This window comes from Clarias gariepinus, chromosome 25 (assembly GCF_024256425.1).
Source record: "Clarias gariepinus isolate MV-2021 ecotype Netherlands chromosome 25, CGAR_prim_01v2, whole genome shotgun sequence".
NCBI classification, from domain to species: Eukaryota; Metazoa; Chordata; class Actinopteri; order Siluriformes; family Clariidae; genus Clarias; species Clarias gariepinus.
This window is the reverse complement of record NC_071124.1, coordinates 15,882,490-15,903,323: the sequence shown is the minus strand read 5'-3', so window position 1 is coordinate 15,903,323 and position 20,834 is coordinate 15,882,490. Positions and strand designations below refer to the sequence as shown.

Below are 20,834 nucleotides of genomic sequence, written 5' to 3'. Positions count from 1 at the left end.
TTGGTGTCAGTCACTATGACTCGATGTTGTCGGAACAGCCGCGACACATTCTGCTACATTTGCGACAGGTACACACTTACACCTCAGAGACGCTCTTGAAAGCATAAAGAAAGCATATCAACTGTACTTTGGCTGTAAAATTGATGGTCAAGGAATGGGCACCTCATGATTGTTGATCGACATGTGCCGTCACTCTCAGAGCTTGACTGTTATTTCTGTTTGACTAATGTAACTAGTATACATTACTGCATATTCAGCAATGAAAGCCGTGCTACACGACGTCAGTTGGCCAATCCCGAATCCAGTGAAGAACTGGAGCTTGAACAAACCAGACGAAGAAACAGCAATGCAGGTTATTCAGAATAAACAATCTGGTCAGAGACTTAGGTTTATCAAAAGCAAAAGCCATATTGCTGGGTTTGAGATTTCAGAATTGGTGTTTGCTGTCACCATGGACCGAAATTTCTGTTTTTTGAAGCTGACAAGACGATATAACCAACTTCTTTTTTACAGGTAATCACATCTTGTGTTGACATCGAAGGATGACCATGAGCCAGAAGAGTGGTGTCTCTTTATTGATTTAAACTGTTTTGCTACACAATGGCACTGTTTCTCCTTTCAATACCTCTTGGCTATGCTGCACACATAAAATAAATTGACAAGATGCTGCTGAAGCACATCCAGCATAGCAAGTACAAATTGAATATTTCTGGGGATGTACTCCAGAGGTAACAGCTCGAGTATAAAGAAAACTGTTGTTTCCTTTTTGAATTGTGAGTTACATTATTCTAGAAAAATCTTGCCACTCCACCAGGACAGAAAAATGTGATGCATGAATCACTTGCATCCTGCAGGTATATTTTCTGGGACTTTGGTGAACTTTGTGAAAGCAATGAACACTGAAGGTTGCAGATTTTTGTTATTTAAGACAGACGTTCCCAACAATAACTGATGCCAAGATAAAGAGGGCATTTTTGTTGGTCCTCAGATCAGACATATCATGAATGACTCAAATCAGTTCGAAGATCAGAATGGATTGCCTGGAATGCTTTTGAAGAGGTTGTTGACAATTTCCTTGTCAATCACAGAGCTCCAAACTACATGAGCTGGTAGACAATCTTTCCTAAAACACACCAAACAATGAAGTGCAACATGTCACTCAACATTAGTTTCCTCCACTCACACTTGGACTTTTTCCCCTCAAATCTTGGTGCCATCAGTGACGAAAATGGTGAAAGGTTTCATCAGGACATTGCTACAATGGAAAAGCAATATCAGGGCAACTGGAATGCTTGCTGTCTATTGTTAGACACAGAAACAGGGTGACATTGAATACAAGCAAAAACCAGGAGCTAAACACTTTTAATTCTGTAAAATTTTCACAGTATATGAGAAATATGAATGTAATTAAACACGTTATTGCCAATTAATAAATAAATGTTTATTTTTTTACAATTTCTGTGTGATGCAGATTTACCCACACAAACTGAGAATATTCAGAAGTTTAAAAGACCTAAATTCAAGACATTACATGTAAAAATAGCAATGTTGATTTTTGTCCAAATTGCATCCGCGGTAGAACACGTTTTCTCATTAGCCATAAAATACCAAAACTGGAAAAAAAAAACTGAAAAAGTACATACTTTGTTCATTTTTGGTGGCTGCATTATTTTAATCATAGAGAATAGATGCTTTAAATGAATGCTTTTACAGTAATTTCACAGGAGTACAACAAAAATTAAGGTACAGTAACTGATGGTGGTAGAAGTGCCACAGGAAAAAATGTATTTATTTTTCATAGTTTTCACACTTAAACAATCAAACTAATTTCAATATTAAACAAACATAACCAGAGTTAATACAAAATGCAGTTTTAAAGGATGATTTCATTTATTAGTAAAAAAAAAATGAATGAGCTGTAATTAAATGTAAAACATTTGGCAGAAAGCTGAGTTAAATTTCACTTGGCACACTGAGGCCTGATTACTTCCAGACCTGTTGAATCAGGAAACCATTTAAATAGAACCTGTCTGACTAAATGAAGCATGCTAAAAGATCTCACATCATGCCGCGATCTAAAGAAACAAAGGAGAAACACAGTAATTGACATGTATCCGCCTGGAAAGCTATTTCTGAAGTTGAAACAGTGGTGAAGCTTCCCAGGAGTGGCCAGCCTACCAAAAAATGACTCCAAGAGCACAATAATGACTGATCCAGGTATTCTTTTAAATGTTTAAATTCATGTGTCCCTATGATAAATTTCCTTTTATGGATTGTAACCAAATACATTATTCAGGATGAAGATAGATGCAAATACCCAAATACAGATACAAATAAGAGGCACACATATGCAGTGCTGTAAAAAAGGTATTTGTCCCTTCTTGATTTTTACCATTATGGTCTTTTATGTACTATAATGGTAATATTTATATGGTGCCATTTTACCTGTTACGGCTACCAAAGTTTAGCGGGTATTAAATAAGGTACTGCTTATACTATACCATGGCTGTAATATGTACTAATATGCTACAGTATGTTCAAACATACCATATTAGATACCTGCTAAGCTGTACACACCATAGTACTACCATAGTACCTAATAAAGTGCCATAGTACCTATGATATTATTAACCAAAGTATGGTGGTACTTACCATTAGGCATGGAAATCACCAAGGGCCATCCGATACATTATTATTTTAATTGTGCCTAGGTGCTAATTTGAATTGTATTGCATTTCAGTTGGTACCAAAATTTTATATATCCAGATTTTTTATTATTTTTTTAAAGATTTTGTTACAATTCTAAACATATTTATCCTACCACACAGGATGCTGTGCTGCTTGACAATGTGTAAATAATCTTGTAGAGGAATGGCAACATTTTACCACCTTAAATGCATATATGAATAAAAAATATATATTTTTAAATCGATTCTAGAGTCTGTATGGTGATATAGTATGTATAGCCACATAAAAGAATCATGATAGGTAACTGAATTGATTTTTTCCCATCCCAATATATAGTATAGCACTATAGTACCCACTGAAGTGTCATTGCACCTAACCTAATACTACCTAATGTCTGAAGTATCACTGTAATAGTATATTATGATATGAATCATAGATTATCATAGTAAACTATTCTATAGTATAATAAAATTCTATATGGGTAGCCAGAGGTAAAGATAATAGGCTAGTTTGTTTGCATGTGTAGGAAATATAAAACCTGATCAATTTGAAAATGGTGAGGGGAAATATTGCAGACCTGTACACACCCCGTTAAGACTAAATATAAGCTCAAGTATGTGAACTGAGTTTGAAGAACTGTTGAGGAAATGAATTCACAAATCATGCTGACTGTGCTTGTATTACTACCTCAAAATTTTCCCCCAATGTTTAAAATCCAAATACTGCCCTTAGTGCAAGACATGAATGACTCATATCTTCTGGCAATGACTCTTTTTGCGCTGACCAAAATATACCTTCTATGAATTTTTTTCCCCTCCTGTTTTTCTTTTGTAAGTTTAACTCCTTGTGAAAGCGGCCTAATAGGGAGACTGGTGACAATTGTCCATGGCTAAAGTAGGGAGTGGTTCTGGTAGCATGACGGGAAAAAAAAGCTAAAGGTGATTGAATGAAATGTATGATATGTATATGTGTGTGTGTAGGTGGCCCAGACATAGCTCTGTTTGCTTTTAAATATTTATCTTTATTAATTATATTTTTTTATTAATGTTTTTACTACATAGCATATATGATTATATACACAATACAATTTTGTCATTTGTATTATTTTTTTTGTTATGGGATGTCAATGAGTTCCGGGTCAGGGCTTAAAAAAAAACATTGGATAACTTTTAAATGTAAAATAAAAGCTGGAAGGAAGGGGCCTGGTCTTGTAAACTTCAACGCCCACAATGCATTGCGAACTTATTGACGAGTGGAATTGATGGCAAAACACTCTCTCTCTCTCACACACACAGATATCAGAGCCATACTGGAGATTCCACCAGCTGCGACGGAACAGTCAGTCAACTCTCTCAGTTGTTTACTCTGTTTTCTGTTTTGATCGAATCAGGGGTTTAAAAAGCGTGTAGATAAAATGTTGGTAACTTTTGTAGACAAAAATACGAAGATCTAGTTTATAAGAAAAATTCGATTGTGTGACTAGAAAAAGAGGATATAAATATATCTATATGAGTGTGATAGTACGTTTGGATGGCGTGATATTTTAGACAGCAAACTATTAATAATGTTAGATAGTTACAAAATATTCGTTTAGTTAGTTTTGCGGATGTAGAGTCGTTTTTCTTTTTTTCTTTTTAATTTAAACAAAGGAATTAACTTGGATGTGACACTGAGCGACTCGTTCCTCAACTCCAACAAACAATAGGCGTTTTTGTGTGGCGAGCTATCACACAAAGCCAGCTAGCACAGCCTGTTAGCTTATAGCTTAGCTTACTTTAGCTTAGCTTCGTTTGACTTAGCCGGAGAGAAGACTAACACTACCCAGGCGTTGTCTTGTATTCGTCCATTTCGTGACTTTTTTTGTTTTCTTTAGAAATGGCTCAGAACAGCAGTTCTCACGTAGCGAGCTCACAGAAAGCGTTAATGCTCGAAATGAAAAGCCTTCAGGAGGAGCCAGTGGAGGGCTTTAAAATCACCCTGGTGGACGAGGCAGACCTCTATAACTGGGAAGTGGCCATTTTTGGACCTCCTAATACACTATATGAAGGGGGCTACTTTAAGGTAAGATTACTTTCTTTGCTATATTCACACTTTTCTGTTCATACGTTTCAGTCGTCGCTCGCTATTTATAGCAATACCCGAGCTCTATATTTATCCTCATGAAGCCAGCGTCGCTAGTTAGTTACCTAAGCTAAGCTAGCTTTGTGCTACTTTAGCTACGACGTTCTTACACTTTGTACACCGGAATTGACATTTATGAAGACCAGTTACTGGCTTATTTACGCCAAACTTTTCAATACAAGGTTTATTCTCATGGTTAGATAATGTTTTTGAAGCTTGTAATACGTGTTAGTCAGAAAGAGATTAGAATAGCTTGTTTTCTTTGTTCCTCTTTTGTCACTCTCACAGTTTCAGCCTGGCACATTGTGTGTTAGGAAAATAATTTTTTTTTAGTTGAAGATATTCTCAGTTCCTGGTCATGTTTATAACAATGATAGAAACGGTGTTTGTTTTTGTATTTAAAAAAAATATATATTTCTATCACAGCAGTCAACACAATAGCTAGCTTTGTGTCCTGGCAGAAAGGTGTAACAAGTCTTTAGACAAAATGTCTGATCATGTTATGCTTTTGAGTTTTTTTTATTTTTTTATTATTATAACAGAGAAATGTCTGCTTTATCAAATCAATTCTCCATAATGAATAATGTATTTTACTGCACAAGTATTGAACACAGTTTTTATTCAAGCTTTGTCGTCACACAGTTTATAAGAAGTAATGGTTTGAATAAACTTTGCACAGATAGGAAATGATCTAAGTTTCAGTTCCTGATCTCTCTCTCTCACACAATCCTAATGAGGGCATTTAATTGTCTAGCTAACGGATATCCGAGCGCAAGAGGGTATGACGGGTTAATTTAAAGAGAAGTGAGTGAAATGTGTTTCCGAAGAAGTTCTAAAACTGGGTCACACTGACACGAGTCCTTCCATCGTCTCTGTTTACACACTGGTGAAGCGCTCAGGGTTTGGCCGATACTCTGGCGTCATTACCTTCTGAGGCTGTGTTCAGACTTGAGCAGTGCCAGACCTGGGAGTATGAGCTTTTCCTCTCTCTTTCTCTTTCGCCGTTTTTGTGTGTGAGAGAGCGACAGAACCTGCAGGGCTCCCAGTGAACAGTGCCAGAACCAGTAGTGCTGCTTGCAGCTGTTCACAACAGGCTGCGCTTTAACTAACCAGGAGTGGAACAAGGAATCAAACCGACGGGAAAATTCATTTATCAGTTTGAGAGAGTTCTTTGTTCTCAAATCATTTTAGCTTTTTTTTTGTTGATAATTTGAGTTTTTCAGATTAGCTGTAATTATGTTTACATATTATTGTAATTCATAATTACATTGTGATTATGAAATACATTGAGGGTGTTTTCATGTAATGGACCCAGGATCATTTCCTGATCGTTTACACTTTACCAAAAGGCTGGTTCCTTTTGATCCGTGTGAACACAAGTGGTTTTTAAGCTTAGGAACCGTGCCAGTGTCCGCTTGTAAAAGTTGTCTTGATCATAAGCACATGGTGAATATGATGGATATGAGCAAGAAAATGGGCCGCAACGATAATCGTTGATGTTGGTTTCCCCCGAAATCTGTTTGCTCGTAACTCGCGCCTGTCTCATCCTTCAATCTATACTACCATTTTTTCCCCTCAATATATGGCACATTGCGGCAAATTTTCTTCCTTGTTCTCTTTCTCTTTTTTTGGTTTATGGAGTCTCAGAAACTAAGTAGGTGCATACTGTCACCTGCTGTATTAAAGGGGGTAAATACGCAAGTGTACCCAAGTACAGCCAAAAAACCCCAATGTGAACGGTGGGGAGAGGGGAGCAATTGTTTCTGGTCACAGGACAAATCATTCACACCTAAAGTGAAAAAGCAATCCAGAAATAAAAGCCTGCCCTGGTTAATCAGTCTCAATCTCCTCTGATATTTCAGTTCATTGTTCTTTATGCACTGCAGCTTTGATGCTATTTTAGTGTGGTGAAAACACCTGATTCACTTTATGTACAAAAACCAGTATGTTATTTGTTGATTATTTACTTTTTTTTATATAAACACTTTAATGTTGTGACACACTCATTGTCCTTCAGACCTCCTGTTCTGCCTGTCACTGCCTTTATTCCTGGTTTAAGGGTGCACAAACAGTGCGCATATATATATATATATATATATATATATATATATAAAAAAGAAATCTACAGAATGTCTTTTATGCACAAATGGTATATTTTTTTTCACTGTAACTTGCTTTCCAGCATGATCCATGTTGCAGCATGGCAGTGTGCATAGAAAACAATTTGCCAATGTTAAAGTGAAAAAACTTGTGTGCTCTGAACTGAGCCTTGACCTCAACCTCACTTGACACCTTTAAAATGAACTGGAATGCCAACTGCATGCTCTAGTGGCTGAATGAACCCAAATCCCAAAAGCTGGACTTCAAAATCTAGTGGAAAGCCTTCTCAGAAAAGTGGAAACTGAAGGAGGTCTAAATCTGGACCACAATGTTTAAAAACTGTTGTCAGATGTCTGTATACTTTTGCCCATTATAAAGTGTTGCAATGCATTAGAATAATAGAGCAGAGCCCTCAGTTCAGATTGGTCACCCAACTATTGTGGCTAAAGCAATAACTTGTGCAGTGATGTTTCTGCAAAAAAATGCCCTTAAGCCATACCCAAATGGCTGTTAGGTAGGGCTGCTAAATTATAATCCTAATTATGATTTTCAATAATCAATGGTCAATATTAAGATCAGTTGTTTAACATGATTCAGAATAATCATGCTATATATTTTATATAAAACTAACTTTAATAAAAAAACACTATGGTCAAAAAGTCACTTTTAGGTTTGATTACAGCACACAGTGTGGAGACCAGTCAATGGTGAAAATGATTTCTCTTGTTCTCAACCAGTTTCATTTTAGTCTGGGAATATGGCTGTGCCGTCAGGGAAGAAAAAACTCCACAGATATGATAACCCAGGCACTCAGTCATTAGCTGACTTTATTTTGTTGCCAGATACTGTTGCTGAGCCTAGACCTGACCATCTAAAGCAACCTCTGATAACACTGCCTCCAGAGGCTTGTACAGTGGCCACTATGCATGATGGGGAACATCGCTTCTTGCAATTCCCTTCTTACCCTGATGCACCCATAACTCTGGGCTAGGTTTAATTTTTAACTCATCAGACCAGCTGACTTTTTTTTTTTTTTTTTTTTTTTTTTTTATTGCTCCAAAGTCTAATCTTTATACTCCCTACCAAATTCAAGCCTTTATTTTTCCCGATCAGTCTCAGGGCATCCGACGTTAAACTTGTGTTGAAGTTGTGTGCGGATCAGATGTTCCACTTTTGCGACCCCTCGACGGGAGCAGCCGAAACAAGTGTTTATTTTTTATTTTTTTATGGCCACACAACCATAAGTTTAGTCCCAGTCCTGAGAGTTGTCATCACGCGGTGTGTGTATATGGCAAAGCTCTTACTTTCACTATTAAACATATCTGTGGTTTCTTTTGCTGGATTTTGTTTTTACTATGCACCTTCAAGTGTTTAAGCGATATCCATTCATGATTTATTTTTTCCCCCTTCCCTACACACGTCTTCCACGAGGTTGACTGTTCAGCTCTCTTGTTTTGATGTGTTGAAGGGTTCTTATCCCTGATACAGTAATTTCTTTCTCCTTAGTCGATTTCTTTAGACTTTAAGTTTAATGCAGGCCAATAATTTGACTCTTCTTTAATGTCTGGTTAGTGCATTTAATACTAAAAAATGCATAACAGTGCATTTAAATTAATAATAAAAAAAGCTAGACTTTGTTCTTCATGGCTCCACTGTTCCTTTTGTATTGTGTAAAATAAAAATATTTGTTATTGTAAATAAAACATAAGTCTACTTAGTTTTTTATATATATAAATTTGTATGTAGTGGGTCATAAACAATTGGGTAAGTTTAGTCAAACAAAATGTCTATATAAATGTGTTACAGTTTGGGTTCTGGTACTAATCTTGTGTGGTGTTCTTTTATCTGAGTGGGTGTGGCTTTAGGGGATTATTATCAGTGATCTGGTAACTCTTGCAGGCACAGAGTGAAATTAAATTATTTTGTGCTTGGGAGAGGTTTTTTTTTTTTTTTTTTTTTTTTTTGGCCAGCAATGAAAAATATAACTGGAGGTAAAACAGTTTTTCACACTAAGATTGGCAGATGAACAGTGGGGAGAGATCAGATGACACATCAGCTACAGTCTTGAAACTGAAGTGTTTCCAAACAGCTGAATTGATTTTACCTTATGTCTTGACCAGAGGCTCTCTTTCTGTCATCTTGGTCAAGCAACAAGATTGCTCACTACTTACTTAGTTAAAGAATCAAAGACATAATTCTTCTCAATTAGCTTTTTTGGCTCTTCTGTCATAATGAAAGTGTGCAGATATGCAACAGGATGCTGATAGATTTTGTTCGTACAATTCTACCATCGAGTGTAGAATCTTTTGGTTGAACTAAACACACCACAACCTGGTGGAGCGAGAGTTTAGGCTTTTGGTGAGAAGCAAAAGTGTACCATCTAGTAAGTGCGCCCAACCAATGTTTCCTTAAGAGCTTTTTATGTTTTGTAGAATGTTTTCATGTCTATTTTGGTTAAAAAAAAAAAGTGGGACTGGAGATTCCATTTGATCTCCAGGTGAAAGTTGATATAGTGTGTAAGCAGCTTCGTCTAAATAATCGAACCAATTTATGGCAAGTGTTTATAGCTGTGCAGCCTAAAAAGTTCAGAGATTCTGGTATTTAAAATTTAAAATTGTCTTCTGGGGAGGGATTGCACCAGATTTTGATGCATGCCTGAGATTTTTCATGTCATCATAGCATAAATGCTGCAAGTGCTAAAATTTTTTTCCAATAATGCAGCTCAACTTATGTAACTGCTATTTTTCTTTAATCGGGTTTAATTAGGATTTTCTTGTAATGTGTTGAATTATTTATTAGTCTTGTTTAGTCAATTAATATAAAAAAAACAAGTTTTACATTTCCATCGAGTTTTAAATGTAATTAGTAAACTAATAGTTTTTTTTACTTTTCAGTAGAGTCTAAATAAAAAAATGTAAGTAAATATAACTTTGGCTTGGTTTACACAAGTCTCAAGTGTTTTCCACAGGTCTGAAATACTGTATTTGCGGTGGTTGCCAGCGGAATGGTCTGGCATTACCTCCCAGCGCAAAAGTGGTCTACTGCATACAGCAAACAAATTATGACCCTTAACATAGTTTGATTTATTTTCTATTTCTATTAATTTCATATTTCAGTCTATTTTTATTATATGTATGTGTGTATAGAGAGAGAGAGAGCGTGAGGGTTGTGCATATTCTTTTTTTGTTTAGTTTTTTTCATATTTTGTGAGATCTGCATTTTTTTTCACATTATTCCCATATTCTAGTGCCAGTAAAATTCATGGCCTTTTTGGGGTTATGATGACTCTTTCTATATGACGCCTCAGAAAACCCAAATGCACGGTTTGATGTCTGTGAACACACACTGACAGGATTCCCTTATAAGCAATTAAATTTTTTTTTTTTAAATCCGTCACTTTTACAGGCACAAATTTGTGCTGTTTAAGTTTTTTTTTTTAAGATAAAGAAGAGCCCATTCAGTGTGAAACTGGATTGTTTAACAAACGTGGTCCAAGGAAGCACAACCGTTTATGGCACTGGTATTGCGTAATGGCAGTGGCCTTTTGCGGCAGGATAACCTTTCCTTTGATGCTGCTTAAAATGTTCATCAATGTTTGAGGAACATGAGAAAAGGTTCAAGGTGTTGTCTTGGCCTTGATCTTCTGGAGTCACTGCCTCAAAGGGTCAGAGCTGTTTTGTTCCCCTCAAGCGGATCTACACAGTACTATATTTAAATGTTATGGCTGGTCTGTCTTGTAGCATACAAATTAACTGGATTTTAACAAACACACACTTCACATAAATGCCATTGTGAATTATTTCACAAATGGCCTCATCAGTATCCTATTTGATAAATAAAGCAAGTGGTTTTTATTGCAGTTAAGCAAAGCATTACTTGTGAAGGCTTGTTAACGAACAGAGGTGTCCAGTGTTATTCCTAAAGGATAAGCCTGACTGCCAGTGTTCATTCCAATCAAGCATGAGCTACACCTGATAGGCCATTGAAAGCCAAGATCAACTGATTAAACAGATGCAATCGGGCGTGCATTCTCTCAGGTGGAATGAAAACTAGGTGTAGGGTGTAGGGCTTCAACACGTTTGTGTGAAGTTACTAATTGTTGTGTATGAATGGCTTTAAAATTTATGAAGAAGCAAGAGTGTCTCAATAACAGAAGGGTTAAAAAATATATAATTAACCAGAAACTAACAGTAACTGGCCCTCGAAACAACTATCCATCCGCTCTTGTTATGAAAATAAGTCATGACTGTTAAATGAATTATGGGCATAATAACTGGGTTGACAAATCAGCTCCTTAGCTTGTTCATGAGTAGCATATTGTCGTCTGTGCTCCCATGTTTGCACTGAAAGCCAGATCATAAATAGTCACTTGGTGTTGATGCTAATATTTGCTGATGTCTAATGCCATCAAATAACAAGCAATCGTTGGTATTTTTTATAACTATATTGTAAACAGTGTGGTTAGGAAGGCTGCTCATGTTTAATTCAGAAGAAAGGAAAAGGTGTGGCATCGGATCTGCCCGTCTATATCGTTTATTTTTATGTATTTATTAATACATCGATATTGAAGGACGTCCAAACACTGATGCATTAAATATGGTAATTTTCAATCAGATCATATTTTCCAGAAGAATATTAACGATTTGAGGACTTCTACTTGAAACAAAACCGGCAAGAAGATAAATCTGTTTAAAACTTTAAAGATGATGTCTAAAAGATTTGATTTATTTAGGTCACAATTCGTGCACACAGTTCACTAAACTGCTAAAATGGATAAACTGAGCGGTTTGTCACTTTAGCTCTGTTTAGTAGCCCGTACCTGCAGTTTAGTAATCTGTGTGCATGAATTCTCCCATTAAAAAAAAAAAAAAAAAGTACTTTTTTTTTTTTTTTTTTTTACCATCATGACCCCAGGGATTTCCATAGTTTCTTAATCTAATCAGCCGTGATGACGTTTCTACATACGCTGTGCACTTGGTTAAATGACAATAAAATAATGTCAACTTTGTGAAAAATTATCTGAAAATAAGTTACATTTCTTAATTGTTTAGATCATTAGAAAAATACAGCGCACGCAGTTGTCAAGCTCCAGGGAATCGAACTCACTGATTGCTTTTTAAGTAGGTTAATGTCAGTCCTGTGAGCACATGATATGCAGCACAAAGTATGAATAATTGGTGACTACTTAATGTCTACCAGTCACTGATCGCTCGGCTAATGTGTCTCATTAGAGTGCTAATAGAGCCGATCAGCAAATTCTGCATTGTTCCGTCTTATTCGAATTTTAATTCCAGTTGGACGTTTTATGTAATGCAGACCTTTGGCACGACATGAACATTTTCAATATTTTACACACCGTTCTCTGATCCCTGACTACTCATGTATCTCTGGCGGAGAAACGACACACGGGTTGTGTTTCAGTTGCAGCTACTTGATCTTGGCGGCATGTTTGTGAAGTGTCTTGTGTGATCAGTATGCCAGAGATTTATTTTAATTTTTTGGGGTGATGGAATGAGCAATGCCTGGGTTTGTTTTTGTTTAGTATGTTCTCCTGTGGCAATTCTTTGCTGTATCCTTGAGTCGCAATGCATGTCTGATCCAATTATCAGCAGCCGTCCCAGCGTCTCCTTTTTATCCTGCTTAGCGAGGGAGGCTGTGTTTTTTGTAGGCCACAGTGGTTACTGGACAGAAATCGTCCTATACAATCAAGCCAATCTCTTTGTTGGGGTTAAGCATGAAATCAGACTTAATGAGGTCTAAAACTGAGAACCTACACAGAGAATTTGAATTATGATTAGTAAACTGTTTTGTTTTTCTTTTTTCCCCTAGGCACGTATCAAGTTCCCGATTGACTATCCCTACTCCCCTCCAGCTTTCAGATTTCTCACCAAAATGTGGCACCCTAACATTTACGAGGTAAGAGTTTGCCATTGTTTCGTTTTTTCCCCCTCAGTCATGTGATCAGTGTTGGAATTTTTTTTCTAAGCTATTAAATCTCTCACCCTTTTCTTATGCTGTTAACAGCCAGTTTGAATAATGTACAGACATTATAGGGTTTAAATAACACCATGTTGATTAATACAAAATGAGCACCCAGTTGAGTCTTAGCCTACATTTGTTTATTTGGATTTACATGACTGTTCCCTTCCTGTTGTAAATGATGAGGTAAGGCATTTTCGTCGCTACTTCTGAGTGAGTGTATGAATCAGACAAACAGCCCTAAGCTATCTTGGTAGCATTTCTTATCTCTAAAATATGTGCATGTGCCTTCCACAGGGGTGGGAAAACATGTTTGCACATTTCTGCTGAAGCCATCCTTCACTCCTGAGAATAGGTTTAACCAAAGCAAAACTCTGAACAAAGAGAGCACAAGTCTGGTACATGCACAGTCTTTCAAAACCCTTAGTAATACCTTCCTGGAAATTCTCAAGTGAGCGAGATTGACAGCAATTGCAGAAGGCGACTTTATACGTGGTATAAAGTCATAATGCATTAAGCATTGTTTACAAAAGCCTGGCTCTCAGTGAACACGGCACCACAATGATTTGGTTCACTAATTATGTTTTTTGGTTTATATTGTAACTTGAATTCTGGTTGTATAATAATTTTATTAGCTGAAAGTTTAAAGAATTGGTAAAACATTTTGTATAATAATCAGTAAGAAAATTGGTTTTTTTCCCCTCTATGTGCTAAACTTTTCCGAAGTTTCTAAAAGCTGTAGTCACATAATTAGGGACCCTTATAGTATTTGAGGTAGTTAAAGAGGGGAAAAAAAAAGTTTGAGTTTCTGCACAGAAGAGACATAAAGTAACCGAACACATTTAAAGTTTCATATAGGACAACAGTTTAAAAAGATAATCGTTTAATTAATTAATTAATTTCTTGCTCAAATTCGTATAAATTGATCTTAAAAAATACCTTCATTCAAACGCTGCAAATCACGAACATTAGGAAGGAAAAAAAACTTAGGATTGTTTTTTTTTTTTATATGGCCATCAGATCTATTCCAAACTTTTACACTTCCAGAAAGCATTTTATGCGTCTTATTTTTTTATACTCTCAAATGGTTTATTTATTTGTTGTTTATTATTACTAAAAAATATATTATTTACTCGGGTAGAAAGCATCTTCTTGTTTAGGCTTCTTGTTAAGTAAGATTTAAGAGAAAGCATTCCTGGTGAGCTGTGGTGTACATCTCAAAGTGGTTAATTCCACAATGATTTCAGAACAGTTACTTTTTTATTCATTAAGTGACTAGATGTTATGCTTTATTTATTTATATTTGCATTTTAGTGTCGCAGAACAAGTTAATGCCATCACATCCATTTTAAATTGGTGTATTTTCATGGATTCCAGTATTCCACACAAAAATCAGAATAACCTCCTGATCTGCATACATTTACAGTGTGTATATATATATATACACACACACACACACACACACACACACATATATATACACATACGTAAATACATACACATACCAACAGTAGAACCTTGCCGTACGGACATAATTCATTTCGCGCGTGCAGGCTCGCTCGCTCTCTCTCTCTCTCTCTCTCTCTCTCTCTCTCTCTCTTTCTCTCTCTGTGTGAGACAATCTAAAGTAAGCCCCCCCCCCCACTTCTCATCTTACACGGGTACCCTTTCTCCTCTCTTTTCACGCACGCGCACAACAGAAACACTGTTTTATCAGAAAAATAAACAAGATATCTCTCTAATGACACTCAATTGAGCGACACACTAACGATATCACTGCTGTAAAAAAAAAACAAATTAACCTGCACTTTACCTTTGAAAAGAATCGCGACAGAGCAGTGTCTGTGTAGCGCTGGGAGAAAGTGAGTGTGTGTGTGTAGGCGAACGTAGGAGGGGTCTGTGTGTGTGTGGCACAATGATGCACGCTCACACAAAAAGAGCAGGCTAAGCCTTAAGAAAAGAGACAAAATGGATCTTTAACCTCTCCAATATGACTTGCTTTTGCTTTATGCGCGATGTTGATTACACCAGTAAGAGATGTGCATTAAGACCCAGCAGGGGAGACGATTACCCACAATGCCGCAACACGAGAGAGAGAAAAAACGTTGACTCAGTTGTGATCACATGATGCTCGGCATCAAAACAAGAAGCGCATGCGTTATATATGTTTATATATATATATATATATATATATATATATATATATATATATTTTTTTTTTTTAAGTCTTTTGATTGATGCCCCTTTCCATGAAATCATATGTTTTATTTGTAATGTTTGTATTATTTTGAAAATGTAGCACACTTGTCCATCCAACTAAATATCATCAATCCCAGCAGATGTAGCAGTGTACTGTGTTAAGAAACCGTGTAGCATGTAACCCTGGTGCACAGACTTTTGGCCCCCTTTGTAAAGGACACAGTGCTAAACATTCTAAATGGCTGTTGTGTGTTTTCAGAATGGAGATGTGTGTATCTCTATCCTTCACCCTCCAGTAGATGACCCACAGAGCGGAGAACTTCCCTCAGAGAGGTGGAACCCAACACAGAACGTCAGGTGAACACGCAACAAACACCACACACATGTATCTCATTATGCCTTACTTGTGTCTTTGGATGTGTGTCATGAGAGATTTTTTTATGCTATGCATGTTTTGATTTAAAAGCTTAATATTTCTTTATGCCTCTGTTTCTTCGTTCTCTTGCAAACTCGCTGTTATTATGTTGGTGTAGAATGGTAGTCTTGTGCGTTTTAGTCATGCGGTAGGAAGTGACTAACAGTCCCTTCCTGTTCTAGATTTGTTTTTGTCATGTCTGTAGACTTATTGGAAAGCCTTGTGTCTTCCTGGAAGTTAATGGTGTGTGTGTGAGCAGAGCATGTGCATGCATGTGTTTGAAGAGCAGCTGTCACTGCAAAAAATAATTTTTTAAAAATGTGTGAAAAATCAACAGCCTGTCCTGGGCAAAGCTCATGTTACAAAATGAACCTCGACACGCTGTCAAGTCATGATTGTCACACTATTTTCCTCAGAGGTTTTAGATCAGATTGTTTTTGTTTTTTTTGCCCCCTTAAAAACCTTAATATTCTGTCAACTTTCACTGACATCTTTACAAGCTCATGTGCTGAGTCAGCAGTAGGATTTTGAAATCTTGTCATGTGCAGATCTTTTGTAAAATTCTGTAAAGCCTTGTGGTAACCGTGGTGTGTTGTTCCTGGGTGTTTCAGAACCATCCTGCTAAGCGTCATATCGTTGTTGAACGAGCCCAACACTTTCTCCCCTGCTAACGTCGACGCCTCCGTGATGTACCGCAAGTGGAGAGACAGTAAAGGAAAGGACAGAGAGTATGCAGAGATAATTCGGTAAGATTCTCCTTTCTGGATTATCTTGGGGTATAAAAGGTTTTTCCACATCTTATTTAATATACCACCTAATAATAAATTGAAGCAAAAAACCATGATGCGCCACAATGGCATAGATCTCTGAAACCGCACTGGAAGAATGAACAGAAATTAACTGAAATGGTGGTGGAAAATGGTGTCGGTCTAAAATCATTCATTTTAATTTTGATCACACCAATCGGGTAGGCTTCATTCTTAATTCTGGAAAAGCCCACACCCATAAGTTTATAAAGGTTTAGCCTACTTGATTAGTCAGATGAACTTTGTGCCAATTTGCAGCGACACCGCCCTGTTGTCCAAAGGGGACAAGTGGACATGCCAGCAAAATGCCTCCCACAGCTAAAGGGGCCTCAGTGTAGGGGTCAAGCATGTGGCACTGTAGTGATCTCTTGGCACAAGTTTTTCTCTCTCTCTCTCTCTCTCTCTCACACACGCACGCACACACACACACACACACACACACACACACACACACACACACTTGTTAGCATTATAGTAAAGAAAAGCTGTTTTTTTTATGATGAGTCATTGTACTAGCTTTTGGAGGTGGGTGTATGCCATCTTTTTAAGTGTCACACATCTGCCAGAACGGTTTTCAACAAGGTGTGCCCTCTTGTGGTTAGATAGCATACTGAGAAACTTGCTAACAGTTGGTTCAGGGTGGTCCTGGGGGCATCGTTTTGTTCACCCCCACCCTTTCCTCTCCAGTGAGCCTATTAAAACTGGTAATTACTAGAGAAGTCAAACTGTGTTTCACTAAAACCCACCAGAGCTGGATTTGAGAGAACCTGAACTATGTTTATATAAAGACTGCAGCTTATGTATTCTTGTATAAATTTTAAAATAAAGCTTTATCTGATTTCATACTTTATCAACCATGATGTAGCTTAATAAGGTAGAAATATTTATGAAATGTGTTACGCAGTGTTTATATTAATTTATTTTACAATATCGGCAAATACACTAAACATGGATAAAAAGGCTCACACTCTTCCATAAAATACAGGGTGTGCTCTACATTAACATTAATGGCATTTGACAAACACCTTTATTTAGAGACACTGAATAGTTTAGGGTTAAGGACCCTAATGGTGTCAACAATGTTAGATTGGTGATGTTTGGGTTAAACCAATGACTTTCTGAGCTAATCAGGCTAAAATGATGTAGGGAATAAATAGACACATCTGTTAACTGTGTCTGTTTAAACACACCAAGAGCAAATAAAAACACCAATGTATTAGTCAGTTCCTGGTCAGTTTAACCAGGCATGAAATGTAAAAATACTAACATACAGATGCATACATACACTCTTACTCACCCATGCTTCTTTGGCTCCTCACCAGATTACAAATAAATCGTGTATCTCCTTAGCAAAACATGGTTTTGTTCTCTCTTTCCTGAGGATTTTTTTCTAAATGTACAATAAAAAAAATATAAGAAATCTTATTCACTTTAGCTTTAAATATGAATTGAGATTGACTAGAGTGGAATAGCTGCAACACAACTAAAAAGCAGAATATTTTTTTTAAGGTCAGTAAGTTACCCATGTTTCCTTTAAAGGTTTTAAAATCTTCTGTATGTGTCTGTTTTACAGGAAACAAGTCCTGGCCACTAAAGCAGAAGCAGAGCGAGACGGTGTTAAAGTTCCCACTACGCTGGCTGAGTACTGTGTGCGCACACGCGCTCCCCCTACAGACGAGGGCTCTGACTTGTTTTACGATGATTACTATGATGACGAGGACTTGGAGGACAATAACGACGAGGACTGTTGCTACGACGAAGACGACTCAGGAAACGAGGAATCATGACCCCGCTCTCACCATCATTGTCCTCCACCATCATCTTTACCCCGAACCGATAAAAAAGCTGTCGCATGCACCTTGTATTTACTTTTCTTTTGAAAATGCTATGAAAGAAGTTTTAGGTTTTTTTTCTAGTCAGAAAATGAAAGCATTCTGTTTTTTTCCCTCTCTGGTCTCTGTTGAATTGAGTTTTCCTTTTGTTACCTCTTTTCATTTATCATGACCTTCTGTTTTTTTCTCTCCCTCTTCTGTCTGTTTTCTTGCGCTATATAAATCCGACCATTTCCGCTTTTAAACAGCTAAATAATAGAGCAACTATGAATGGGTGAAAAGGGGTATTTTTGTTTTATTTGCTGTACTGTGCATGTTGGCATTGTGGTGTTTTTTTAAACACAGTGCTGCTCCCTTCATCCACCATTTTTTCCTCCAAGTTCTCTAATTAAAGATCATCTACAAGTCCAACCAGCTCAGCAATAAAATGCATTTTGCATACTTACATGCTCCAGAGGCAAGACGTAGGAACTGAATACAGCAAAGTCTTTTGTGTTGTTTTCCTGCTCTGACTCATTTGATTTTCTGCTCTGATGTGGTCGAACAGGAAAAACCATTGAAGTGTCTGTTGCTGTGGATTGATAATCTCCATCTGGTTTGTAAGCATGTAGAAGGATTTCAATTATCGATCTTAAGGGAATGATTAATCGTTTGGTTTGAGGGAGAAACACTCAAGTGTTCCCTACAGAATCCTAAATCCCTTCTACCACTATGTGAGTTCCATTCATTGTTTTAAGATGATGTTTTAACCCCAAATCGTAATCATGTAATTCCTTATGTCCTGTGATAGTGTGCATCCCATCGACAAGGATGTGAATCATGACGTCAAAATAGGAGGAGGGTCGTTTTTGTTTAGTTTGTTTTTTGGTCTGTCGGGGTGAAATATTTGTTTTTGTGATACCAATATTGTATCGCTCCCTCACGAATTTCATTTAGTCTACTGCTAGGTTTTTATTCATAGAGAATGTATTTTTTTCATGACAGCAATGTAAATTCCTTCATGTGGGGCTATTGGGATGATTATTTTTTTCCCCTGGACTTAAGAATGGTCATGTGTTTGTTTTGATTTTTGAAATTTTGTTCAGTAAAATGATAGCCCTGTCAACATTAATTTAATTTCACGCCTTTGAGCATTCTCAGCCTGGAGACGGCTTTTAACTACATCAGCATTGACCAGTTGATATAATTCAATCTAAGCTCATTTTAATTGACTCTCAGGATAAAGCAAACAGTAAAAAAAAAAATCCCACAGTACCACCAACCTTCCTGTGGACAGCAATTTAACCAGTCTATAAATTCTGTTTTTGAAGGCGGTTTACAATCTTAAACCTTGATGCTGATGTGCACATGAGTATGTGGCTGATCATTTTACTGACCTGTATGTATTTTTATGGTTTGTTGGCCTATTTAAAACTGAAAAATAAAAATCTTTATTAGGATAAGACGACTTATTAGTCTTTGCTATGGCATTTTGAAGAAACCCAGCAAATTCGGGTTTTCTTCAGTATCAAGTCGTCATCTCTGGGGGAGTCACAACTACTTGATGGAACAAACATTTTAAATTGATGCTTAAACCGCAAGCTGACTTTAAACTAGCTACTAAGGTCTATAGTCAGTTTGCATGTTCTCACACTAGAGACACAAATCAATTTTAAAAAGTTTAATGATCTTAAGCATAATATGAGCCAACACAATTTTCAGTGCACCATGAAAGATTACAATATAACAAAGGTTACTTTTCTTTCCTAATTAAATTTAAAAAGATGAAACTCCTATCTTCTTGATTCGTTACATGTAAAGTGAACTCTTCCTTTTACAATTAAGGATTATGGCCGTAATATCTTGGACTATTAGAATATTACATTTAGACATTGAGTAAATTACTATTCATACAGTATAAATACAGTCTCTCTCTCTGTTTAATTCACCGCATGGGGAAGACTGCTAATAGTCCAGAAGATTATCACTGACATCCTCTGCAAGGAGGCTAAGCTACAAAAGGTGCTGTCGGATTGTACTCATGGAAACTTGACTAAGTAAAAAAAATTAAATAAGTGTGGTTGAAAAAAGGTGCACAAGCAACAGGAATTACCTCGGCCTTAATAACATTGTCAAGCAAAGCTGATTCAACAACTTGGGAGAGTTTTACAGGGAGTGGAGTGAGACTGAAGTCAGCGCATTAAGAGCCACCATGCACAGACACGCACTTTAGGAAATCGGCCACAACTGTTGAATTCGTAGTATCTAGCCACTCCTGAACCAGAGATGATCCAGACTTGACACTAACTTGACTGTTAGTGGCTCAGTGGTTCAAAGTCCTATTTTCAGATAAAAATTATTTTGCATTTGGAAATCAAGGTTGCAGCATCTGGAGAAAGAATGGAAATAATTTACAGAAAATTCTGAACTTCCTAATTTTACACATTGAAACAGACCATTGTAGATTTGTTTTGTTTGTTTATGCATATTGTTTAACTCTATGCATATTACAGGCATTTCATTGTATTACAGACCTTGATTGCTTGTATAATGAAAATCAGTATTATGGTGAAAATCACTTCTGAGAGTATTCATGCGCATCGAGTCGTTTAAAGTCAGGATGTTAGGATTTTATGGTGCATCATACAGTATATCACTTCTCGACTTTCACACCTGATTAAAGAGATCGGGACAGCCTTTTACGTCAGTACTGCT

The 20,834-nt window shown here is 36.8% G+C and overlaps 1 protein-coding gene across 1 annotated transcript; it reads left to right on the top strand.

Annotated features, from left to right (window-relative positions):
* Positions 1 to 3,938: 3,938 nt before the first annotated feature.
* Positions 3,939 to 19,582, top strand: cdc34b (cell division cycle 34 homolog (S. cerevisiae) b). The gene is made up of 6 exons (XM_053486670.1): positions 3,939 to 4,026; positions 4,562 to 4,749; positions 12,739 to 12,825; positions 15,347 to 15,444; positions 16,114 to 16,248; positions 17,882 to 19,582. Exons 2-6 carry the CDS (start codon positions 4,564 to 4,566, stop codon positions 18,093 to 18,095), a joined length of 720 nt encoding a protein of 239 aa, XP_053342645.1. The 5' UTR covers positions 3,939 to 4,026; positions 4,562 to 4,563; the 3' UTR covers positions 18,096 to 19,582.
* Positions 19,583 to 20,834: the final 1,252 nt, after the last annotated feature.